Source organism: Pongo abelii, chromosome 19, assembly GCF_028885655.2.
Source record: "Pongo abelii isolate AG06213 chromosome 19, NHGRI_mPonAbe1-v2.0_pri, whole genome shotgun sequence".
Taxonomy (NCBI): Eukaryota; Metazoa; Chordata; class Mammalia; order Primates; family Hominidae; genus Pongo; species Pongo abelii.
The window spans coordinates 68,766,445-68,791,976 of record NC_072004.2 but is presented as its reverse complement, the minus strand read 5'-3'; the positions used below and the strand labels follow the sequence as shown (position 1 = coordinate 68,791,976).

Here is a 25,532-nt window from a genome sequence, read left to right as displayed (position 1 = left end):
ATACTGGCTGGCACCTAGTAGGTGCTCAGTAAATGTGCATTCCCTCCTCTTTCATCTCATACTAGTGATTGTGATGAACTCACTGGGTCGCAGTGAAGTCTCTGAGTCAGTTTACAGTAAAGACGTACTCTCTGAAAAGAACGTTCTATTGTTCAAGGCCCTATGATTGAGAAGGCCTCCTGCAGGAGTTCCCAGGCTAATGCAGGAGTCAGGCAGGCCCAGACTGGGAAGTGGTAACTGCTAGCGTCTCAGGAGGAAGGAATTTCAAGCCAGGAGGCTTCAGGGAGGCAGTGGCCTGTGAGCTCTGGGGAGGTCAGTGTTGAGTCCACTGGAGACACGGTGGGGTCACAGGAAGCAAATGAGGACATCTTCTGGCCAGAAGGGACTCAGAAGGGGCTCTCCGGGGAGTGTGGAGAAGCCAGGCCCAAAGGGGCGGGGCAGGGCTGCTGGGCAAAGTGCTGGCTCTAGAGAAGGGGCCGCAGCCTTCGGAGGCCTCGGCCTGCCCATGATGCTCCTCGGCCCCTTCAGGAAACCTGCCTTGGTTCATGGGACCAATTTCAGACTTCCTTCACTCTGCTCAGACTTTCCCTGCCACCTTCACGCCCAGCAGAGGTCCTCACCTTCCACCTCGCTGAGGAAAGAGCCATCAGCTGGGAGCGACCCCAATGACCTGCTGCCAACACTGCCTGCTAGTGTGCCCCCTGCCACCTCTCTCTCTTCCTACTACACCTGGGGATGCATCTGCTAGGAGCACAGGCTACTGCTGCTTCATGGGCCCTGGGTCCAGCTCTTCCTCTCTCTCTCTCTCTCACCTGGATCATTCCCATTGGCAAGTAAATACGTGCTTTTGTCTTTTTTTGTTTGTTTGTTTGTTTTTGAGACAGGGTCTTGCTCTGTTGCCCAGGCTGGAGTGCAGTGGCATGATCATGGCTCATCACTGCAGCCTCAACCTCCCAGGCTCAAATGATCCTCCGGCCTCAGCCTCTCAAGTAGCTGGGACTACAGGCATGCCCCACCATGCCTGGTTAATTTTTGCATTTTTTGTAGAGTTGAGGTCTCAGGCTGGTCTCAGACTCATGGGCTCAAGGGATCCTCCTGCCTCGGCCTCCAAATGTGTTGGGATTACAGGCGTGAGCCACCATGCCTGGCTGTTTTCATCTTTCAATGAAAGTTTTCCTCAAGCCACATATTTTCCCATTTTTGTTCTGTAAATATCTCCTCACAATCGGACTTCTCACAAGAGTGGTCTATGTATGCGCTTTTCCCTCTCTCACTTTATTAGCTCATTCCATCTGGTTTCTGCCTCCACTGTGCCTCCAAACCTGCCAGACAGATAGTCTATTTCTTCATTAGCTTAGTGTCTGCTCTCATTAGAAGATAAGCTTCGTGAGGGCAGGAACCTATCTGTTTGGCTCATTATTTATATTTTCAGTACCCAGCACAGTACTGATATAGAGTAGACGTTCAACAAGTATTTCTGGTATTATCAAATGAATTAGCCTTATCTTTTTCAAAAGCATTGTTAGGTTTTGGTATCAGGGTAATGCTGGCCTCATAAATGAGTTGGAAAGTGTTTCTTCCTCTTCTATTTTCCTTTCTTTTTTTTTTGAGATGGAGTCTCGCTCTATCTCCCAGGCTGGAGTGCAGTGGCACGACCTCGGCTCACTGCAACCTCCTCTTCCCAGGTTCAAGCAATTATCCTGCCTCAGCCTCCTGAGTAGCTGGGATTACAGGCGCATGCCACCACACCCAGCTATTTTTTTTGTATTTTTAGTACAGATGGGGTTTCACCATGTTGGCCAGGCTGGTCTTTAACTCTTGATCTCAAGATCCGACCTCAGCCTCCCAAAGTGCTAGGATTACAGATGTGAGCCATGGTGCCCAGCCACCCTCTTTTATCTTCCAAAAGAGATAGTGGAGAATTGGTATTATTTCTTTTTTTCTTTTTTTTTTTTTTTTGAGACGGAGTCTTGCTCTGTCGCCCAGGCTGGAGTGCAGTGGCGCGATCTCGGCTCACTGCAAGCTCTGCCTCCCAGGTTCACGCCATTCTCCTGCCTCAGCCTCCTGAGTAGCTGGGATTACAGGCGCCCACCACCACACCCGGCTAATTTTTTGTATTTTTAGTAGAGACGGGGTTTCACCATGTTAGCCAGGATGGTCTTGATCTCCTGACCTTGTGATCCGCCCGCCTCGGCCTCCCAAAGTGCTGGGATTACAGGCGTGAGCCACTGTGCCCGGCTGGTATTATTTCTTAAATAACTATTTAAATAACATTTAAATAATCCAAATATTTAAATAACTATTTAAATATATCAATATTTAAAATTATACTGTTTTCTATTTAGAATATTTTAAAATTATTAAAGTAAATTGTTTAAAAATTTTAAAAATTCCTTAAATATTTGGTAGACTTTAACAGTGAAAACATCCGGTCCTGAAGTTTTCATTGTTAAGGGGTTTTAAATTACATATTCAATTTCCTTAGGAGGTATAGGACTATTCAGGTTATCTATTTTTTCTTAAGTGAGTTTTGGCACTCTGAATCTTTCAAATAATTGGTCTATTTTATCTAAGTTATTGAATTTAGGGGCAACTTTATGCCCATAAATTCAATAACTTAGGGGTCTGTAGCCAGGCGCGGTGACTGACGCCTGTAATCCCAGCACTTTGGGAGGCCAAGGGGGGCAGATCACGAGGTCAGGAGATCAAGACCATCCTGGCTAACCTGGTGAAACCCCGTCTCCACTAAAAATACAAAAAATTAGCCGGACGTGATGGTGGGCGCCTGTAGTCCCAGCTACTCGGGAGGCTGAGGCAAGAGAATGGCATGAACCCGGGAGGCGGAGCTTACAGTGAGCCGAGATGGTGCCACTGCACTCCAGCCTGGGTGACAGAGCAAGACTCCATCTCAAAAAAAAAAAAATAAGTAAAAAATAAAAAATAACTTAGGGATCTGTAGTGATGTCCCTCTTTCATCCCTGATACTGATAATCTGTGCCATCTTTCTCTTTATTCTGTTAGTCTGGCTAAAGGTTTATCAATTTCATTGATGTTTTTTCAGAGAACCAGCTTTTGGTTTCATTGCTTTTTTTCAACTGTTTTCAATTTCATGGATTTCTGCTCCTCTCTTTATTTCCTTCTGCTTGCTTTAGGCTCTCCAAAGACCTTAAAGGATATCTGTTTTATTTATTATAGCACCCCACAGATTTACTGATATCCCCATTTTATAGATGAGGAAGCTAAGGATCAGAAAGTGGTTAAGTAACTTGCCCAATGTCCCAAACTACTAAATGGTGGAGCCAGAACTCAAACCCAGGACTGTCTGACTCCAGAGTCTGTGCTTCTAACCACTGAGCGACAATGCCTCCTAGCCATGTAACTCCCAGGCCAGGTCCTTCTACTACAGCAGATGCCTCACCAAACACTGCCAAGGTAAGCAACTTCTCAGCTTACCTTGGGTACTCAGTACCTCCCACCTTCCCTCCCAGGGACCATCAACTTTCTCCATGGTCCAATTGCCATTCCCTCAATTCCCTTGAACAAAAACCAAAGTGGGCTGGCTTGTACAGGGATCAAGCCTTCAGAATTGCCTTCATACATACCTTGGACTTGGCTGAACTACAGGTGGTAGAATCTGTTGGTGAAAGACAGAAAAAAAAAATGAAAGTTACATCAGGGAAAAAGAAAGCTGAGTCTTATGCACACAATTCCCTCTCCTCAAAGGCTTCAGAAACCAGGGAATTCTGAAACATGAGATCTCCCCAGGCCCTAGGAGTATGATGGACCTCTGATGTCCATCTATGGGAGAGGGATGGAGCAGAAAATGATGTTAATTGCCACTTCCTGGAAGTGACATCAGGCTGCCAGCCACTGGCCCCTCATTTACCGATGGCTAAGCGCAAGGGGGCATTGTCTTTGAGCCTGGTTCCTCTCCCCTTCCCCACCCGTCCCTGTTACTCTGAAGCACTGGAGAGAAAATGCCAAATATCAGGTGCAGTCCATGGAAACCACCACAGTGAAACACAGCAAATCACAGATGCTCTGGAGAAATGGAGACCACACAGTGCACAGAGAGGTGGGTGCCCTACATCCACTCCCGCGCACACAACAAAGAAGAGGGACCAAATGAATAATGGATAAAAGGGCAGAAATGAAGTGGGTGGGATGCAAGAGGTGGAGTGGGCTGGTGATTAGAGCCTTGATAGGTTCCACCTCCAGACCTGGGGTCACCCTGCCTCATGGGCAGGGTCCCCAGTTATCACCCAGTTATGAAGGAGACTAAAAGCATGATTTCTATGGGACTTGGGTCACACTCCCTTAATATCACTGGGGTGGAGAAGGAACCAGAAACACGTCCTGGCGGGTCCTCTCCAAGGCTAGAGAGGGAGCAGGTTGGTCCAAGGGCCTCCTGGGGTCCCACAGGGTAGTGGGCAGGTGCGGTTAATCCACACTCTCTGGCAGGCAAGTTAGACGCCCCCCTCTCCAGACCCCTCCCCCTGCACAAGGTGAGAAAAGCAAGATGGGCAACCACACATGACACACGGGGCGCGGGGGGCGGCGGGTGATTAGAAGAGACACGGGGTCCCTCTCTGCCGTCCCACCCCCATGTCTTCTGGCCCCTCCTGAGCCTGCCTCTGGTGACTAGGGAGCTCCTGTGTGCCTCTGTCAGAGAGGAACAGAAATGCTAAAACTAAAGGGAGGGACAACCATGGCGGGGGGGAGTGGCTGCAGCCACAAAGGGAGTGGCCCTCATCTGTCTCTGAGCATGTAAATCATCTGTCCTCTGCCATGAGAGGGCCACAGGCCCTGTAAACAGGACTTAGGGCCCCGGTTTCTTAAGCAGGAAGAGGCGGCCCATTGGGGTGACTGAGGCAGGAGTTAGAGATAAAGAGAAGCTTCTGGGCGTGGCATCGCTGGTCTCCAGAGAGTGTTGGTTCCCAGCCTGGATGACTAGCAGTGGTGAGACTTGGCAAAGAGAGGCCGCAGGGTCTGTGGCACTGCAGGAGGGCAGCAATTCGATGCCCAGGTGTCCAGGCAACGGGGAGGGCCCTGGGCTCAGTGAGTGCCTCCTTCCTCCTGAGAAGGGGCTTTAGGATGGGAAGGGCATGAACTGCTGGGGTAAGTGGATAACAAGCAGGGGTAACTGGCATGTCAGCGTGGGGTCCTCACAGTCCGGGACATTCTGCCTGCCTCTGTGCCCACCCAGCCTTCTTATAATCACCCGCCACTGTTAGTGACCGAGGCCGCGACACCGCACTGTACCCTTTAAATCTCCAACAGGTCCGCTGGAGGAGGGGAGGGGGAGGAGAAAAGAAGGGGGTGGGAGGAGAGCACGGGGAGAGGAGGAGGGAGAGGCGGGGGTGCAAGGAGAAAAGGAAGAAAAATTAAAAAGAGGAACATGCCCAGAAGGACACAGCCAGCCCACGAGACATTAAAGGCTGAGGAAAGAAACCAGTGAGAGAGGGGGAACAAAGCTCCGGCCCTGCCCGGGGCGGGGCAGCTGCGCAGACAGGAGGTGGGCACGGGGCAAGCTGGACTTCCCCAGGGAGGGAGAAGGCCCCCAACAGCCCCATCTCCATGGTGGCTGGCAGGGGAGGGCCCCGCTGGGGTGGCACAGGGAAGCTGGGCATCTGGCCAGGCATCTGGGACCCTCAGGAATGCAGTGTCCACCCTCCCGCCTCCCCACTCCCAGGCCCCTGCGCTCACCTGACCCCGGGTCGCCAGGGGGCACTGTCCTGCCAATGTTGGGCAGGAGGTACTCAATGTTGGGCACTGCCTGAGGCTCCTTGTCGCCCACAGGGGTCTGCGAACAGGAGGAGGGGTCAGCTGGCATGCCCTCGGACACTGGGCTGCCGACCCCCCAGAGGGGGGTGCCCTGATGACAGAGCCCGTGTCTCCTCCATCAGACCGGGCTCACTGGGGCAGGGACCATCTCCCTCATCAGCTGGGTGCTCTCGAGGATGATTCCTACATGTCCCCTATTAGACAGTTTTGTGCCTTCCTCAACACCTCGGAACCGCGAAGTCCAGAGCGGCCTCTTCAGCTGGGGGCAGGAGCTGTGTCTCCCGCACCAGACTGGAACTCCTCCAACCTAAGTCCTTCTCAGTAGCCTGGAGGGCAGGAGCTGCCTTTACTCCTGAATTGGGTTCCCTTTGAGCAAGGCCGATATCTCCCCCAGTCAGACTGGGGACTCCTGAAGGCAAGCTTTGTGCATCTCTATCAGACTAGGGGCTCCTGAGGAGAGGGTCTGTGTTTCCTCCATCAGACTTGAAGGAAGCCTCAAGGACAGACACCTTCCCCGGCTTAAGTCCCGCTGCCCGCCCCACCCCCAAGGACTGGGGCTCACCCCAGACCAGCCCCCATGCCAGCCCAGCCCGCGGCATCACTTACTCTCTCTCCCTTGTCCTCTTCGTCACTGAAGAACCAGTCTGACTGCAGAGAAGACAAAAGGAAGGGATGAAATCAGCATGGGAAAGAAGAGTCTCTTCTACCTGCTCATTCCAGAGGACCCACTCAGGCGGCAAGGGGCGCCTCTCTCTCAACAAACCCCAGGCTGGCGGGGCTGTGAAAGAGGGCTCAGAGGGAGCTTGACGGACCCTAAAACCTGACCCCACAGACTATGAAAAACCCTGGGGGAGAGAAAAGGTGGGACCCCAGTGTGGGAGGAAACACGGCAGGGAGTGGGAGCAGCCACCTCAGACAGGAGATAGGCTTAGGGAGAGCTTCGCTTTTACTTGCTTTTCTCTAAACACTGTCCTGGGCACACCCCTATGGTATACTCCCCACAGCGAGCTGGGGGGCAGCGAGGCACCAGTGCCATTAGTGTTGGCCAGGTCCATGACTGTGACAGCCGAGCGTGCCCCATGCCACCTGCCACCCATGGGTGCCACACTGACAACAAAGGTGTCACGTACCCAGCCCAGAAAAGGAAAATGACAGGAGAAAGGTGTTGGAGGTTTCCTGAGGGGCAGGAGGTGAGAGCTTTCTCATAAAGGCCAAATAAGAGAGAAACTAAAGACCCCCACACTTTAATATATTTTGTAAAATTTGAGAATCTTGAAGATAAAATTCTAAGTTTTCTGAAAAAAAAAATCCAGATTGCTTATAAATGAACACGTATCACAGGTACTTGGAACTTTCAGCAGCAAGACACATGAAGACAAGAAAGTAAGTTTTGATGTGCTGAAGGAACCTAGAATTTTATATCCTGCTAACCTCTCATTTAAATCTGAGTGTAAAATAAAGCTATTCTTTTTTTTCCAACAGAATCTCACTCTGTCACCCAGGCTGGAGTGCAGTGGTGCAACCTTGGCTCACTGCAACCTCTGCCTCCTGTGTTCAAGTGATTCTCTGGCTTCAGCCTCCTGAGTACCTGGGATTACAGGTGCACGCCATCATGCCTGGATAATTTTTGTATTTTTAGTAGAGATGGGGTTTTGTCATGTGGGCCAGACTTGTCTCAACTTCTGACCTCAAGTGATCCGCCCACCTCCACCTCCCAAAGTGCTGGGGTTAACAGGCACACCACAGATTGTTTTAATCACCCCCTAAGTGAACCTCCTGCTCTCTGGAGCCACCACACCCGGCCTTGAAATAAAGCTATCCTGAGACATCAGAAAGTTTACTACACAAAGACTCTCTTAACTGAATACTTGAGCAAGTAAAGAGATGAACTTTGGCAAGCTCCAAGAAATAACTAAGGCACTTTTGGCTTTTATTGTATTTATTTATTTATTTATTTTTGAGATAGGGTCTCTCGCTGTTATCCAGGTTGGAATGCTGTGGCATGATCCTAGCTCACTGTACCCTTGAACTCCCGGGCTCAAGAGATTCCCCCACCTCAGCCTCCTGAATAGCTGGGACTACAGGCATGTGCCACCTTGCACATCTGATTAAAAAAAAATTTTGTTGTTGATTTTGGGATTATAAGCATGAGCCACTGCACCCCACCACTTTTGGCTTTTAGATGTGGTGGAAGAAAGACACAGAAACTGATAGGCATTAGAAATTGACAGTGACAGGCCGGGTGCAGTGACTCACACCTGTAATCCCAGCACTTTGGGAGGCTGAGGCGGGCGGATCACCTGAGGTCAGGAGTTTGAGACCAACCTGGCCAACATGGTGAAACCCCATCTCTACTAAAAATACAAAAATTAGCTGGGCATGGTTGTGCGCACCTGTAATCCCAGCTACTCGGGAGGGTGAGGTGGGGGAATCGCTTGAACCTGGGAGGCAGAGGTTGCAGTGAGCTGAGGTCGCACCACTATACTCCAGCCTGGGCAACAAGAGTGAAACTCCATCTCAAAAAAAATAAATGAATAAAAATTAAGACAATTACCCTTTACCCCCCTCAACACCTATGAAAGAACAGGAATAGGCAATTTACAATCTCATTACATAGACTTAAAACACACAAAGAATATTATATACATTTAAGGATAGCCATGCATTTACAATAAGTGGAAGGTGTCCTGGAAGGACACATATTAGCCTATTAAGAGTGGGCACCTAGGGGAATGAAGAGGATTCCCCTAGGTATCCTAGGGATACCTATATCCCTACGTAGAGGAATGACCACGACGAAGAGGATGACAGTCAATTCTCACACAACACTTAGGACCTGCCAGGCACTGCCACGAATGCTTTAGCAGACATTCACAACGATGTGAGGTAAACAGTATTGTCATCTCTACTTTACAGATGTGGAGACTGAGGCACAGCAGGTAAGGAACTTGTCCAAGGCCACACAGCACAAGGGGACTTGCCTGAGCATGCGCCATGAGCCTCAGTTATTATTGCTCATGATCTGACATGTGATTAATTTAAACAGCACAGGAAGGCCAGAAGGGAAACAAGAAAGAGATAGAAGAGAAGAGAGCAAAGGAAGATAAGAGAAATGCAAGCTCTGGCCGGGCACAGTGGCTCACACCTGTAGTCCCAGCACTTTGGGCGGCTGAGGCAGGTGCATCAGCTGAGGTCAGGAGTTCAAGACCAGCCTGGCCAACAGGGGGAAACCCCAGCTCTACTAAAAATACAAAAATTAGCCCGGCATGGTGGTGTGCGCCCATAATCCCAGCTACTTGGGGGTGCTGAGGTGGGAGAATCACTTGAGCCCAGGAGCCGGAGGCTGCAGTGAGTGGAGACCGTGCTGTTGCACTCCAGCCTGGGCAACAGAGTGAGATTCTGTCTCAAAAAAAAAAAAAAAGAAAAAGAAAAGAAAAACAAAAATGGAAGCTCTGGAGTCAGTCATCTTGGTTCACGTTCACCCTAGCCAAGTTAGTTTCCCTCTGTAAGTCTATTTACTTATCTCTAAAACAGGCATGATGTGAGTACCTCCTTCTAGGTCTGAGGAGGATTGAGATGAAATACTGTATGGAAAACGTCGAGTGCAGTACATTGTTAATGTATAATAGACGTCAGCTACCGTTATTCAAAAGTGCGGCTTCCAGAGACAGGCTGACCAGGGGGAGCCTGAGGATCGGCCCAAAGAAGCCAGCCATTAACTCGGGTTTGAAGGTGCCCAGAAGTACTCTGCAAGCCACGGCGTCTACAGGAAGCACCCGGGTGGCCACGGCTCTCAAGAGGAATCCACACTAGTTCCTGCCACCCTGTTTCTGCACGTGCTGTTCTTTCTGCCTGGGATGCCCTTTCTCCCTGCTCTGCCTGGCTAAGTTCTCATCATGGTCCTCTAAGACAGTTCAAGAACCCCATGACTACGACCCCAGCCCTGCACCCAGGGCCGGAGTGGGTCCTTCTGTGGGGCTTCCTTGGGCATAGCCCAGAGCACAAAGAGACGCAGCTCTTACTTTGATAAACATTATTAAATGAATAAATGAATGAGAAGCATCATTTTATGGATTTTTTTTTTTTTTTTTGTGGCAGGGTCTCACTCTGTCACCCAGGCTGGAGTGCAGGGTCGCCATCTCGGCTCACTGCAGCCTCCCACCTCAGCCCCCCAAGTAGTTGAGACCACAGACACGCACCACCACACCCGCTGGCAATATTCCTTCTGAGCAGGCTCCCATTCACCTCCGTGTTCCCAGCACAGGGATCTGTCTCTGGCGTGGAATAATGACCACGACGAAGAGGATGACAGTCAATTCTCACACAACACTTAGGACCTACCAGGCACCGCCGCGAATGCTTTAGCAGACATTCACAATGATGTGAGGTAAACAGTATTGTCATCTCTACTTTACAGATGTGGAGACTGAGGCACAGCAGGTAAGGAACTTGTCCAAGGCCACACAGCACATAGGAGCAGGCTGGCCCCAGAGCCACTGCCATCAATCCCCTCACCCCAGGGGGCACTTGGCAATGTCTGGAGACATTTTCGATTGTGACAACTAGAGTGATATTCCCAGCATCCAGCAGGTAGCAGCCAGCGAGGCTGCTAAATGTCCTATAACACACAGAACAGCCTCCCACAGTAAAGACTTATCTGGATTCCAGCGGTCACTAGTGCTGAGGCTGAGAAACATTAGGTATCGCTGCCTTTGCTGAGTGAGTCCCTGAGCAAATGCCCTGAGGTGATCTTTGTTTGGGTTCCATTTGACTTCGTAAACACAGGTAGGGGCTCCTGGCAACTTGCCCGCTGCGAGATCAGACACCCGGGTTTGCTCTCCTCTCTGCGCTGCCATTATCTTGCTGCGTGGCCCTGGGCAAGTCGCTGTTCCTCTTTACCCCTCAGTTGCCACCCTCTTTCCGACCTGAAGACTGTCTGGGTGCCCCAAGTGACAGCAGCACTGCCCTGGCCATGGAGCCTCCGGCTAGACAGAGCCGGCAGGCTTGGGTGGGCAGGCTTTCAGGGTTTGCAGAGTGGGTGGCTCATTCCCTCGACAATCATCCAGGGCTGGTTACGTTCACATGCCAAGGAGGCAGAGAAGGGAAGGACACCAGCTCAGTTAGCTCTCGGGAATGAATCTCTGAGTAGAAAAGCCCAGCCTGGCTGGGCGTGATGGCTCACACCTGTAATCCCAGCACTTTGGAAGGCTGAGATGGGAGGATCGCTTGAGTCCAGGAGTTCAAGACTAGCCCTGGCAACATAGTAAGACCTCATCTCTACAAAAGAATACAAAAATTATCCAGGTGGTGTGGTGGTGGCATCTCTAGTCCCAGCTACTCAGGAGGCTGAGATGGCAGGATCGTCTGAGCCTGGAAGTGGGCCATATTTGCCCACTGCACTCCAGCGTGGGCAACAAACTGAGACTCTATCAAAAAAAAAAAAAAAAAAAAAAAACAGAAAGAGAGAGAGAGAAAGAAAGAGAAAGAAAAGCCCAGCCTGACGTAACCTCAATTAGCAATTTACTCATTCATTTATACACCACAAACACTGAGTATCCACTGTGTGCCAGGCACTAGTGTCAGTGCTAAATGAGACAAACTCCACCTTCTCCACCATGCCCAGAGCAGGGACTCCCCCTTGGGGCTTTGGCCTCCTTCCTCCCTGAAGGCTGCAGTTCCTGATGCCTCAGCTGGCTGACCTCAGGCCTTGGGCTTCCAGGGACTTCTCCAGGAGCACAGGGCCAGACACCCACTCTTCCCTGCTGCTGCCCCCAAAACACACCCTCACGGGAGGTTCCGGGGCCCCCTAGTGCCCTGGAGAGCTAAGCTTTCCCAAGGCCTCATCAGGATCCCCGACGCTGCAGGGCAGCCCTGGCCTCCCAGACAGCTCTGGAGTGGCGTTCCCAGTGTCCGGATGCAGCAGGCTATGATCCTCCCTCCTGTGGCTCGGAGCCCTGAGCATGCAGTGAAGGAGGGAGATGGGCAAGCAAGGCTGTTAACATGGCTCAGCTGCCCACCACCTTGCCTCCTTCCCCTGGCCCCCTACCTCCGTCCCAAGCCAGCTCAAGGAGGGACCTAGGAGTCTGGCCTTTGGGTTGATAGCGGGAGGAAAGCACAGGCTTTGGTCAGTCAGATCTGGCTTGAAATCTTGGGCTGCCACTTATTAGCTGTGTGACCATGAGCAAGTTGCTTTGCCTCTCTGAGCCTGTTTCTTCCTCTGTAAAATGGGGGTGATAGGGCCCAGCTTTCCTTCCCTAAAGTGTCTAGGGGGCTTCGGACTGAGGCTTCCCTTCCTCTCACCAGCTGTCAGTCTTATTTCCCCTGGCAGGAGGGGCTCTGTTCTCATCCTTTGTGGGCTGTAACAAGAATTGGAAATGGAAAATCTATGATTCATAATGACATCCGTGTGCGCCCCAGAAGGCGGCAGTGCTGCCTTAGGGTTGGGCTCTGGAAGACCAAGGCCTCCTGCGCCCTCTGCTGGCCACTCTGGGTTCTCCTCTGCCCATGCACAGTAACAAGAACCTACGGGACCAGGGCTGTTGGCATCCAGGAAGCCATGAGAAGGGAGGTGGCCAGCCCAGTACACGCCAAGCACCGGTGCAGGCTCCTGCCTCAGGCCAAGGCCCTGTGCCCTATCCCATCCACTCCTTGTTACCATGGACATCACCACTACCTCCCTGAAACCTCAGTGGGGCCAGCAGGGAAAGTCACTAGAGCCGGGGCCTCCTGATGTCAGGCCAGACCTTGGCCCCCGTCTGCTCGTGTCTGCCAGGACACCTCTCCAGGGGCCACCTTCTGAAGCTTCCCCTTCTGCCCTCCACCAGTAGCACCTTCCCTGCCTTCCTCCTCTTCTGCCTTTCCCAGGCATCTTGGACGCTCGGGGGCCTCTTGACTCTCCTGCTGGGGACACAACATCCCAGGGCAGCAGGGATTCCAGGATCCATTCCTGCCTTGCCTTCAAATGCAGCCCATGGCTTTGGAGGAGTATATACCACCCTAGCAGCATGCTCTAAAGCTGCCGAGCCCTTCCTGGGGCACACCCCGCCAGGCTGAGCAAAAGCGAGGGGCTCAGAGGAACATGGCCTGGGCCCCAGGGGCTGCTGGGCACCCCCCGGAACAGGGGCTTACGTGCTGGATCAGTGTCTCCACGATCTTGTAGCGATCAGGCATGTGGGTCACCATGTCTGTCATGTTGTCCTCAGACGTCCTCACCAGTGTTGGCCCAAAGACCAGGGCCAGGTTCCGGGGTTCCATCTGGGCAGCAGGGAAAGCAGGTCACTGTCAACATCCTGAACTCAGTCCTCCCTCACTCTAGCCCCTGAGGCCTCTGTCCCCAACTACATCCTCACCAGTCCCCAGCTTAGAGGGTGGACACCCCCTTGTATGGGCATGGAGATGCTTGATGAGTAGAGCACAGGCCAAATTTCAGCCCTTTTCATCCCCAGGCCCAGCAGCCATGAGCAGTGCCCAACCTGCACACCCATACAGGGCAGCCCTGAGTGGTCAGCACCAGCAGTGGGAGACCCTGCAGTAGAAAACATATTGGAGGTCCCAGGAGTTATTTTAGGCCTGGGAAAAAAAATCCGATCACTTCCAGGTGCCTGTAATCCCAGCTACTCGGGAGGCTGAGGCAGGAGAATCGCTTGAACCCGGGAGGCGAAGGTTGCAGTGAGTGGAGATCGTGCCACAGCACTCCAGCCTGAGCGGCAGAGTGAGACTTCGTCTCAAAAAAACAAACAAACAAAAAAACACAAAAAATCCTATCACTCCCCTCATTTTCCCCACTGCAGAACCAGAAGGCATAAAGGGTTTGATGAGGAAAATGCAATGCGAGGGACTTGAGCTAAGTCAGAGGATGACAATGCATTGGATACGGGGGGCTGGGGTTTCCTGCCTCTGGAAAGCCCTCAGAAACTCAGGAGATGGCTCTCTGGGGGAAAGCACTGGCCAGCATGTAGGAGCGGGATGGGGATGGAGCAGTCACAGGAGGAGGGCGTGCCTAGAGGGGTCTGACTTATTGGACCTGCAGGAGCTCAGCGCGTGCTGAGGACCCCCACACAGTAAGTCCTGTGCTTGCCTCCCCCAGACTCCATGCGGGACTCCTACCCACCTTGTTTTTCTCAGAGTGGTCAGCGATGGTCTTGAGATGGCCCACAAGGAATTTGAGCGTTTCATAGTAGTGTCCTGGGAGATCCCGGATCTGAGCAGGAGAGAGGAGGGGCATGGGGACAGGCTGTAAGGGCCTGCCCCTGTTCCCCATCACCACCACGCCCCACAGGTCTCCCACTACCATGCCTCAGGGAGTCTGGAACCTACCCTCTAACCCCCCGTTCTCTTGTATGGATGGGGAAACTGAGGCCCTGAGTGGAGCAGGGCTTCTCCAAGGCCACAGGGGTCGTGGGCAGCACCGGACTCCCTGCCTCCTGGGACAGAGGTGCTCAGGCAGCCGCCCCACCTCGTGCCTGGCAGCACCTCTCTCTCCTTACCAGCTTCCGCAGCGTCCTCATCCGCTCCCGCGCATCCTCAATGCGGTTGGCCTCAATGAAGTCGTTGTATTTGTCTAGAACACAGCGGAGACTCTTTAGAGAGGTGGGGGCAGCGCCTTCCTCTGTTCTCCGGGCCGAGGGCCCTGCTGGGAGGGCTGTGTTTTGAACTCCTCCAGTTCGGGGGCTCCAGCATGGGCGACAGCCTCTTGTGTATGTGAACACACCCACCACAGCTGCACTCACCACAGCTGCACTCACCACAGCTACACTCGGGTGTGCACCTGACCTGGGGTAGCCCAGCTGTGTTCATTTGGGAGGCAATATGATTTGAGCTGCATGCTGATCCCAGAAAAGGGGTCCCTGCCCCTGTCTCCAGGACATGGACACCAAGGTTCAGCAGGTCAGAAGAGAAGGGCACCTGGAGAGGAGGAGGGGCTTCAGACAGCCTCCACCAAGGATTCCCCCAACCCCCTTCAGAACAAGTCCACGGGGACCTTTAAAAAATGGAACATGATAAGCCTATTCTGAAATTCATCTGCATGAGCTAATGCACAAAGACAGCCAGGAATAGTTTTTAAAGAAAGAGTAACGCAGGAGGATCTGCCCTACCAGAGACTGAAACATCCCAAATGGATGGCACAGCTGAAGACGGCTGGCACGGCAGAAAAGGCAGAGCAATGTTAAGGCTAGAAAGAGGGGAAGCGGTCCATGTGGATATTTACTATATGATAAAGGCAGCACTTCCAATCGAGGGAAAGGATGGGGGCCTCAACAGATGTCCCCGGGACAAATGGCTGCCATCGGCGGGGGGCGGGATCATTTCTAGCTCACAATACACAAATGCAATCGCACGGCAGAGCCAATTCTGAAAATTATAAAAGCACTGGGGAAAAAATAAGAAAATGTTTTTATAATCTTAAGGCCATCCTAAACATGAGATGCAGAATCCATGAAGAAAAGATGAACAGCTTTGGTCACATTTTAAACAATCGTTTTCAGCCAGGCACGGTGGCTCACGTCTGTAATCCCAGCACTTTGGAAGGCTGAGGCGCATCAGCTGATCACTTGAGGTCAGGAGTTCAAGACCAGCCTGGCCAACGTGGCAAAACCTCACCTTTACTAAAAATACAAAAATTAACTGGGCGTGGTGGCAGGCGCCTGTAATCCCAGCTACTTGGGAGGCTGAGACAGGAGAATGGCTTGAACCTGGGAGGCGGAGGTTGCAGTGAGCCGAGATTGCACCACTGCACTCCAGCCTGGGTGACAGAGTGAGACTCAAAAAAATAAATAAAATTAAATAAAAATAAAATTAAAAATTGTTAGGCAGGGCGCGGCGGCTCACGCCTTGTAATCCCAGCACTTTGGGAGGCAAAGGAGGGTGGATCACCTGAGGTCAGGAGTTCGAGACTAGCCTGGCCAACATGGTGAAACCCCGTCTCTACCAAAAATACAAAAATTAGCTGGGCATGATGGTGGGCACCTGTAATCCCAGCTGTTCAGGGGACTGAGGCAGGAGAATCGCTTGAACCCAGGAGGCGGAGGTTGCAGTGAACCGAGATCGCACCATTGCACTCCAGCCTGGGCGACAAGAGTGAAACTCTGTCTCAAAAAACAAAACAAAACAACAACAACAAAAAATTTGTTTTCAGTTTCTATACTGCAAAGTGAAAAGGCAAATGGCAAGCCAAAGCAAATATTTGCAAAAACTAACAAAGGGTTAATATATGTAAAACACAAAGAGCTTTTCTCCCACAAATCAACATGAGAAAAAGGTAAACAACCCAACAGAAAAATGGGCACATGGTCTGATCAAGCAATTACAGAGAAAATAGAAACAGCCAATATGCTAATGAAAAATGATTTAATCTCCCTAGTAATGAGGGCAATGAAAATAAAAACAAGAATGAGATACCATTTCCCTTATCTGATTAGCAAAAGTGTAAAATATTAATAATATTTAATGCTGTCTGGGTGAGGTGGCTGAAGCCTATAATCCCAGCACTTTGAAAGGCCAAGGCGGGATGATCACTTTAGACCAGGAGTTGAAGACCAGCCTGAGCAACATAGTGAGACCCTGCCACTACCAAAAAAAAATTTTTTTAAATTAGCTGAGTGTGGTGGCACAAACCTGTAGTCCCAGCTACTCAGGAGCCTGAGATGGGAGGATCACTTGAGCCCAAGAGGTTGAGGCTGCAGTGAGCCATGAGTGCGCCACTGCATTCCAGTCTGGGCAACAGAGCGAGATCCTGTGTCAAATAATAGTATTTTTATTTTTATTTTTATTTTATTGTATTATTTATTTATTTATTTGGAGATGGAGTCTTGCTCTGTCACCCAGGCTGAAGTGCAGTGGTGTGATCTCGGCTCACTGCAACCTCTGCCTCCCGGGTTCAAGCAATTCTCCCCCGTCTCAGCCTCCCTAGTAGCTGGGACTACAGGCACCCGCCACCACACCCAGCTAATTTTTGTATTTTTAGTAGAGACGGGGTTTCACCACAGTCAGGCTGGTCTTGAACTCCTGACCTCAGTGATCTACCCGCCTCGACCTTCCAAAGTGCTGGGATCACAGGCATAAGCCACTGTGCCTGGCCTTCAAATAACAATAATAGTTATAATATCCAATGCTGATGGGGATGTGGAGAGACAGACTCCTACATTGTTAGTAGGAGTCTAAACCAGGGCCTCTTTCTCAGAGTGCAATTGACACTGGTCTCAGAAAGGTTCACCAGGACTTTGACCCAGCAATTCTACATCTAAGAATCTCCTTAGAGAGCACAGATCCAGGCGTGCAAAGGCTTATTCAAGGAAAGCCATTGCAACAGGTTGTGTAATAGCAAACATTTGAAGACAACCTAAATATCCATCAATAGAGGAGTACTTAAAGAAATTATAGTCTATTCAAACCATGAAATTCTATGTGGCTGATTTAAAAGAAGAATGAGGTAGAGCTCTCTGCACTGACACGAATGAATCTCAGAATTACAACTCTGCTTTTGTTAAAAACAGCTCAACCAGCGGTGTGCTGGAGCCCGCTCACACCAGCTCCTGAGAGTGACTGTGTGCCTCTCTTCCCAATTCCATGTTGGTGACATCACGTTGGTGGCTCGAAATAAACCATGGTAGGAGTATTTACACCATGGAAGCTGGAAAACACTAGGCATTAGGGCTTTTTTCCCCCAGAGACAGATGTTAAACATCTGCTAGCATACCCCCGAACCCACCCAACTCCAAACCCCACGCAGGCATGTGTGTATCTCTGCCATTCATATGAGAGGGCCAGGAGAGAAACACAACAGATTGTGAATAAGCAGTTCAGCAAACGGCCAAAGCCCGTCGGAGCCTGACGCCTGGGGTGGAATCCTGGCTCTGCTATTTACAACCTGTGTGACCTTGGGCAAGGCATTAAACCTCTCTGAGCCTCGGTTTCCTCATCTGTAGAGGGAAGACAATAGCACCTTCCTCATGGAGTTGCTGTAGGGAGTTGTGCTTGGCACACACTAATGCTCAGAAAGTGTTAGACACAACCTCCCGTGAAAGGGAGCAGGAGATTCACAGGGTCCTGTGCTGTTTTCTTTATTCACATCTGTACAATCTATGTTTTTTTTTTTACAAGCTTTTGTGTTTAAAAAAAAAAAAAAAAAAAAAGCCAGCATGGTGGCTCATGCCTGTAATCCCAGCATTTTGGGGGGCTGGGGCAGGCAGGAAGATTGCTTGAGCCCAGGAGTGCAACACCAGTCTGAGCAACATAGTGAGAAACTCCCCCCATCTCTAAAAAAAAACTTTTAAATTAGCTCGGTGTGGTGGTGTTCACCTGTTGTCTCAGCTACTCAGGAGGCTGAGGTGGGAGGATCGCTTGAGCCCAGTAGCTTGAGGCTGCAATGAACCATGATTGCGCCACTGCACTCCAGCCTGGGCGACAGAGCAAGACTGTCTCCAAAAAAAAAAAAAAAAAAAGAGTAAAACCAACAAACCAAATACAAAAGTAGTGGTCAGGGTGCAGCACAGACTGGTGTCCCCTCCCCGCCCCCACTTCCACCTCCTACTCACCATCAGTGAAAAGAGGCTCCGGCAGCTTTCGGAAGAAGGACTTGAGCAGGCTGCTGATCACATTGAGGTCTTGCCAGCGCTGGGGGAGGGGTCAGATGTCAGGCCACAGGCAGGCCTAGCCCAATGCCCATGCCTCCATGATCATTCACCCCAGAGCCCAATCAAGCCCACCAGGCCCTCCCTGGGACCCACTTAGACCAAGCTCTCTACTCATCAGGATGGTGGCAGCAGAACTGAGTCCCCAGAGAGGTCCTGTGCCCACACTCACACTTGGCCCCAGCCCCTCCCTGCTCCTGCCAGCGCATGGGCTCCAACACCTCCCCATCCACAGAAAGTCTCAGGCACTGTGGGGACACAGTGAGTGGCAGCTGCTGCCTCCACTGGGCACAGTTTAAGCACCCGTGACACAGCAGTCATTTGTGCTGGCTCCTTCCTGTCTCAGGTCCTCGGCATGTGCTGGTTCCCTCAACCAGAACTTACCTCCCCGCCTCCACACAACTGGCTCCTCATCCCCGCCTAAAAGTCGCTCTTCAGAGAGGCCTTCTCTGACCCTCATAGCTAAAGCAGCCACCTTCACCACTGCCCTGTCACCTGCACCCCAGCCCTGACTTTGTTTCCTTCATGGCACTTAACCCAATTTGTCATTATTTTCTGTTTTTGTTTCCATGTTCATGCCTGTCTCCCTGCAGGACTGTTAAGCTCCAGGAGGAGCCAGGATCCCGTCTGTCTCATTTCCCACTGTGCTCCTATCACCTAGCTAGGACAGTTAACCTGATGGCCCTAAATCAGTATTTCTAACAGAAGGAGGCAATTTGGTCCCCCAAACTCCACTCCACTCCCAGAGGACATTTGACAATGTCTGGAGCCATTTTGATTTTTCCAACTGGGAGGTGCCACTTGCATCTAGTGGATCGAGGCCAGGGATGATGCCAAATTCCCTCCAATGCACAGGGCAACCCCACACAACAAATAATTGTTCTTCCCAAAATGTCCACTGAGGTTGAGAAACCCTACTCTATCTAGAATAAATTGTTGTTGAGTACAAGAACTAATGGCCGGGTCGTTGTCCCTTCTGTCCTCCAGGGGGCACCATGACCCCACATTGCAACCAAGTCGGGCACAGCTGCCTCGCTGGGAATGGCTCAGAATAACTCAGGCCCAGAAAGCGACCTAATACCCCCAACAAAGAGACACAGCACAGCAGTACACACACTCATTACAATGGATACACAGCTTAATGCCAGACAATCCCATAAACAATACACTCCCCGCAGGCTCACCAGGGGTTAGATTCGTTCCCCACTACACTTACTCGCAGCACGACCCACAACAAATGACACAATGATATCCAAGACAAAACAACACACCCAATACACCTCGTATGCCCCCAGCTGGCCCCGGCTTGGACCAGCTGCCTGCCAGCATGGCCCCCTCATCTCACACACATCCAGTGCAGCTTCTGCCCACCCGACTCTGTTACCTCCTGGCCCTCAGGTGTGGGCTCCTCTCATCTCCCAGCTGCCAAACCCCATGCCCTGGCCAGTGCTTCCTGGCTCCTCCAGAGTGAAGTGTCTGCCCTCACCCCAGCCTCACCGGCGGCCCTCTCCTTCTGTCCCACTCAGAGCGTGGCCCCTGCTGTTCTGCTGCTCACCCTTGGTCATCCCATGCCCCATACAGCAGGACCCATGCCACTCTCTAGTCCACACTCAATCTAGCGCCTGTTTACGCCCTCACCCCATGCAAGGGACTTTCCACACCCCAAATCCAATGGAGCCACTCCCTGAGACGGCCCCTCCCTTCCGCCTCTCCTCACGCTTCCCTACTCCCTGGTTTCTGCCAGGGGAAGATACCACCAGCCCCAGCTCAAACATGCGGCTCTTCCTCGCCCCTCCTTCCTCCCTCTCACGCAGCCAACTCTTAGGATTGCTCCCATCCTCCCCCTTCCCCAGGGACCACCAAGTCCTCCTGACACTTAGCGCTTCCATAGATCAGTGACTTCTCCCCAGACCCCTGCCCTCCCCATTCGTATCCAACGGACATGAGCAGGAGCATTACTCTTTCTTGAACTTTGTTCTCACGATGCCTCCCCAGCTTAAGAACCATCAAAAGCTCCCTACTGTCCATCAGATCAAGGTTGAAGACTTCAGTGAAGCCATCAAATGCCCTCTCTGTCCCCCTGGGGCCTCACCCTCCCCACCTCCAAGCCTAGGAGGTAGATCCACTCTCTGTCCTAACCCTCAAACCCTCCCCGGCCCTTGCTGGGGTTTTGGAAAATGCCATCATCTCACACCCCAAAAGGCTTCCTGTCCACCTGCCCCCTCCTATTCATTCCTCCAATACTCAAACCCTCCAGCCACAACCTGCTCCAGCCTGAGCACCCTGTCCTTCCTCATCACAGTGTGGTCCCTGATGAGAGATCATCTTTTTCTCTTGTCCACAATTTCACACACACTTGTCTCAGCTCCTCATTCTCCAAGGACAGGAAGACTTGTATATTCCATGAGCCTTCACGTGTGTGATTCATGGGACATCACTGCCCACGTTCATGGTTTTCCAAAATATCTTTTTTATCAGAGCCCCTTTGGGCAAATAAAATTGTACATGAAAACCCAGTACAACAGACAGGGCAATGCAGGGTTGCTCTAGCAAGGACAGGGGGTCCTGACCTGCCCCTGGCCTCCCAAGGCCCCTCTGGGGAACCCTAGGACTCTGGGAAACACCATTTGAGAATCGCCGGCCCTGCTGGAAACACTTAAGTATGATTGCAGATCCCTTCACAGGCTGGTCTCATCTCGCCTGATCAGCCACTTCTCTTTCCATGTTGCAGCCACCCAAATTGCTGGCCATTCTAGAAAACATCATATATTCCCCTTTTTCTAAGCCGGCGGTTTGTAAACCATGGTCTGTAGGCAATATCTAGCCACAGCCTCCTTTTGGATGGCCCTTGAGCTAAGTATGGTTTTTATGTTGTTAAAGGATTAGGAAGAGAAGGAGGAGGAAGAGAAGGGGGGAAACGCAACAGAGAAAAAACTACAGCAGAAAATATTTACTCTCTGCCCTCTTCAGAGAAAGCTGGTTGACTCCTGGCACACTTTCCGCGTCTACACCATTGCGCAGGCCATTCAGCTGCCTGGAATGCCCTCATCTGGCTTTCACCGGCCTTTGGTGAACTCTGCTCATCCTAAACACTCGGACAAAACTGCCGTCTGTGAGCCTCTGCCTCAGAGCTCCCCAGGCCATGACTGCATTTACTTGGTCAGCTTCAGCCTGGGGTGATGCCTATCCCCGGGCTGGCCAGCGGGGGCAGGTCCCATCTTGCCCATGTTGGTGTTCTGGACCAATGCCGGGCATGTCATAGGGCACAATGCATGCAACACAATAGATCACAGAACTCTCCAAGCGAAGCACCACCCACACACCATCTCGGCCCCCCTTCCACAGACCCCCCAGCTTCACCCACCTCATCCTGCAGGTTGATGTCACCAGGCCCGCGGTTGAGCTGCTCCTGTAGGCTGGACACCACTGCATTGTTGCCGGGCACTCGGTAAATGCCTGTGGACTCCAGCCCTCGTGCCTCCACAATGCGACAGCATGCAGCCACGATTAAGGGGACACGCTGGGGACACAGGGGAGGGGTGTTAGGGGGAACAGGGGCCAGAGGAGCTGGGGAGGCCAAGATGGGGACAATGCAAGGCCCAGAGCTGCTGCCAGGAACCCTTGGGGGGAACAAAAGGCCCTTGCTGCCTCCAGTCTGGGAGCTAAAAATGACACCAAAGACTCGCCATGGTCTGAGAAGGAGCCGGGCTCAGCCTCGGCCCTGCTGCTCCCTCCCTGGGAGGCCTGGGGCAGGCGGGGGCCTTCCCCTCTGTGGGCTGTTTTCCCAGCTGTGTTTGTACAATGAGGTGGAGAGCTAGTTCCATGTCCCTTGCTGCTCTGACTCTCTGTGCCTCGGTCTCCCCCTGCCGGGCCTGCTCTGGTGTGTGGCAGAGACCCACCTGGTTCTCCGTGGCTGGCTGGCACTCCTCCAGCCTGACCCCAAATGCCCTTGGGGCGGCCTTCTTATTTTTCTTGATGATGTTGATGCCCCAGGGGGTTTTGGGGGCTGCAGCACTGTCATCTGAAGTGGTGGAGACAGAGCCAGAGTGAGCTGGGGTATCCAGGAGGGTCACACACATTCACTGCTACATTCACACATTTGGACGTATGGGGATTCCATCAGAGAAGAAACCAGATGCCCAGGGCTGATGGGACATTGTGTGGCAAGAGAGAAGGCCTGAAGGGGAGGAAGCTTACCCCAAAGGAGAGCCCCAGAGCAATGCAAGGACTTCCGTGTGGCCTCGTGGGCCAAAACTACAAGGCGGAAGCCATAGAACTTTGTTTCTTTACAGACAGGGTCTCTGTCGCTCAGGCTGTAGTGCAGTGGTATGATCATAGCTCAATGCAGCCTCAAATTCCTGGGCTCAAGCAATCTTCCCTCCCCAGCCTCCTGAGTGGCTGGGACTATAAGCTCATACCACCACACCTTGGCTAATTAAAAAAAATTTTTTTGCCAGGCACAGTGGCTTATGCTTGTAATCCCAGCAATTTGGGAAGCTGAGGCCGGCAGAACCACATGAGGCCAGGAGTTCAAGACCAGCTGGCCAACATGGCAAAACCCCGTCTCTACTAAACATACAAAAATTAGCCGGGCGTGGGCCGGGCACGGTGGCTCATGCCTGTAATCCCAGCACTATGGGAGGCCAAGGCGGGCGGATCACGAGGTCAGGAGATCGAGACCATCCTGGCTAACATGGTGAAACCCCGTCTCTGCTAAAAATACAAAAAAATTAGCCAGGCGTGGTGGCGGGCGCCTGTAGTCCCAGCTACTCGGGAAGCTGAGGCAGAAGAATGGCGTGAACCCAGGAGGCGGAGCTTGCAGTGAGCCGAGATCACACCACTGCACTCCAGCCTGGGAAACAGAGCGAGACTCTGTCTCAAAAAAAAAAAAAAAATTAGCCGGGTGTGGTGGCGCATGCCTGTAATCCCAGTTACTAGGGGGGCTGAGGCACAAGAATTGCTTGAACCCAAGAGATGGAGGTTGCAATGAGCTGAGATCACGCCACTGCACTCCAGCCTGAGTGACAGAATGAGACTCTGTCTCTAAATAAATAAATAATATATAAAAAAATATTTTGTAGGGATAGGACCTTGCTATGTTACCCAGGCTGGTCTCAAACTCCTGGCCTCAAGCAATCCTCCAGCCTCAGCCTCCCAAAATGATGCTGGGATTATAGGTGTCAGCCACCGTGCCTGCTGGCCCAAGGGAACAACTTCCTTTTTTTTTTTGAGACAGGGTCTCGCTCTGTCATCCAGGCTGGAGTACAGTGGTGTGATCTCGGCTCACTGCAACCTTCATCTCCCAGGCTCAAGTGATTCTCATGTCTCAGCCTCCCAAGTAGCTGGGATTACAGGCGCACGCCACCACGTCCGGGTACTTTTATTTTTATTTATTTATTTTTTTGAGATGGATGGAGTCTCGCTCTGTCACCCAGGGTAGAGTGCAGTGGCGCGATCTTGGCTCAATGCAAGCTCCGCCTCCTAGGTTCACGCCATTCTTCTGCCTCAGCCTCCTGAGTAGCTGGGACTACAGGTGCCTGCCACCATACCTGGCTAATTTTTTGTATTTTTTAATAGAGACAGGGTTTCACCGTATTAGCCAGGATGGTCTTGATCTCCTGACCTCATGATCCACCCGCCTCGGCCTCCCAAAGTGCTGGGTTTACAGGCGTTAGCCACCGCGCCCGGTCTTTTGTATTTTTAGTAGAGTCGGGGTTTCGCCATGTTGGTCAGGCTGGTCTTGAACTCCTGACCTCAGGTGATCTGCCTGCCTTGGCCTCCCAAAGTGCTGGGATTACAGGTGTGAGCCACCTTGCCCAGCCAGGTAAGAACTTTCTAACAGCCAAAGGTGAGTGAAATGGGAAAGGTTGCTCTTGGAAAGGGTGGGCCTCTCATCCCTGCAGAGACACCAGCAAAGATTAGAGGACCACCCAGCAGGGATGTCAGGGAGGGGAATCAGGCTCCAGGCCCTTCCACCTCAAGACCCCCCAGACCCTCACAGGCATGCACACGCAGACAGACATACCAGTAACCCTGGCACACACTCAGGCACACACGAGCAGACACAGCCCAACATACACACACATGCCCTCCCCTCCCCATGCCCCCTGCCCCCACACACCACCCTGTCTCAGTGGCCGCCTTCCTACCCCGGCTCCCTGCGGGCAGGTCCTGAGTCCTGAGGCCACGTGCCGCACTCTGCTTGAGGAACTCAGACTTGAGGCCCCCCAGGCCGCGAGAGCCTTTGGGGGAGGAATCAGCTTTGGGCCCAGAGCTATGGCTGTGTAGGAAAAAGGGGGAGAGGAGAGGTCTTCATTTGGGGTGGCCAAGCAGGCCACCCACCCTGGCCTCCCGCCCCTTGGGACCTCCCCTCCACCCTGAGGCAATGCCTCCATGCCTAACTGCAGCCTGGAGACCCTGGATACCCCTTCCCCCAGCAGAGGGCAGCCCTGGAGGTGGGCCAGGAAGACATCCTTTGCCTTCAGTCCCCTACCACCCCCACAGAGGAGACTGCTCCACGAGGGCTGGGCCTCACCTCACTTTGCGATAATCATTAAGCTTCTTGCTGATCAGAGCTTGGTTGGCACAGCCGGGGTCCTGAAGCAGGAGAGGAGAGAGCGGATCGTGTCAGTGCCCACAGCCAGCCCACCCCAGGGCTCATCCCTAGCCCTGCTTCCCCTCTTGTCCGCCTGCCAGGTGGACAGCCCAGACCCTGGAGTGAGAAAGACCAGGCCTGGACTCCCCAGCACCCTCTCACCAGCTGAGGCCTTGGGGAAGCTTCTTAGCCTCTCTGAGCCTCAGTCTCCTCGGTAATAAACATGGGGGGCTAACAGGGAAGGCTCGGGGCCGGGTGCAGAATCATGCAGCACTCGCCACCGTCCTGGCAGATGCTGAGCAGGCATGGAGGAGGTGCCCCAGGAGGGACTGCTACTGCCATAGTGATGGTGACTTGGGATCCCCCTGACTACGCCTTGTTGGGGACAGCCAAGCCAGGCCCCCAGAGGAGGAGGCCCAAATTCTAGGTGCCTTCCTCCCCGCAGTGGGGAAAGCTGTTCCCGGGAGAGCAGAGCCTGGTCAGCGAGAGGATGTGTCCTCAGCAAGAGGCCATGCACTAGCACC

The 25,532-nt window shown here is 52.3% G+C and overlaps 1 protein-coding gene across 8 annotated transcripts in view; it reads right to left on the bottom strand.

Moving 5' to 3' along the window:
* Positions 1 to 25,532, bottom strand: part of ARHGAP23 (Rho GTPase activating protein 23) — a 94,741-nt gene that overhangs the window by 8,454 nt on the left and 60,755 nt on the right. For 6 of the 8 annotated variants that reach the window (XM_054546500.2, XM_024234848.3, XM_054546502.2 and 3 more), the window contains 11 exons: positions 24,949 to 25,010; positions 24,563 to 24,693; positions 22,313 to 22,434; positions 21,778 to 21,933; positions 18,318 to 18,396; positions 14,271 to 14,344; positions 13,895 to 13,984; positions 12,913 to 13,038; positions 6,391 to 6,432; positions 5,707 to 5,803; positions 3,603 to 3,634 (listed from right to left, as the gene is read on the bottom strand). In XM_054546500.2, the coding sequence (XP_054402475.1) occupies positions 3,603 to 3,634; positions 5,707 to 5,803; positions 6,391 to 6,432; positions 12,913 to 13,038; positions 13,895 to 13,984; positions 14,271 to 14,344; positions 18,318 to 18,396; positions 21,778 to 21,933; positions 22,313 to 22,434; positions 24,563 to 24,693; positions 24,949 to 25,010 (1,011 nt within the window). Of the gene's footprint in view, positions 1 to 3,602; positions 3,635 to 5,262; positions 5,286 to 5,706; positions 5,804 to 6,390; positions 6,433 to 12,912; positions 13,039 to 13,894; positions 13,985 to 14,270; positions 14,345 to 18,317; positions 18,397 to 21,777; positions 21,934 to 22,312; positions 22,435 to 24,562; positions 24,694 to 24,948; positions 25,011 to 25,532 lie in introns of all 8 variants that reach the window. The other 2 variants (XM_054546506.2, XM_024234849.3) reach the window with 2 other exon arrangements.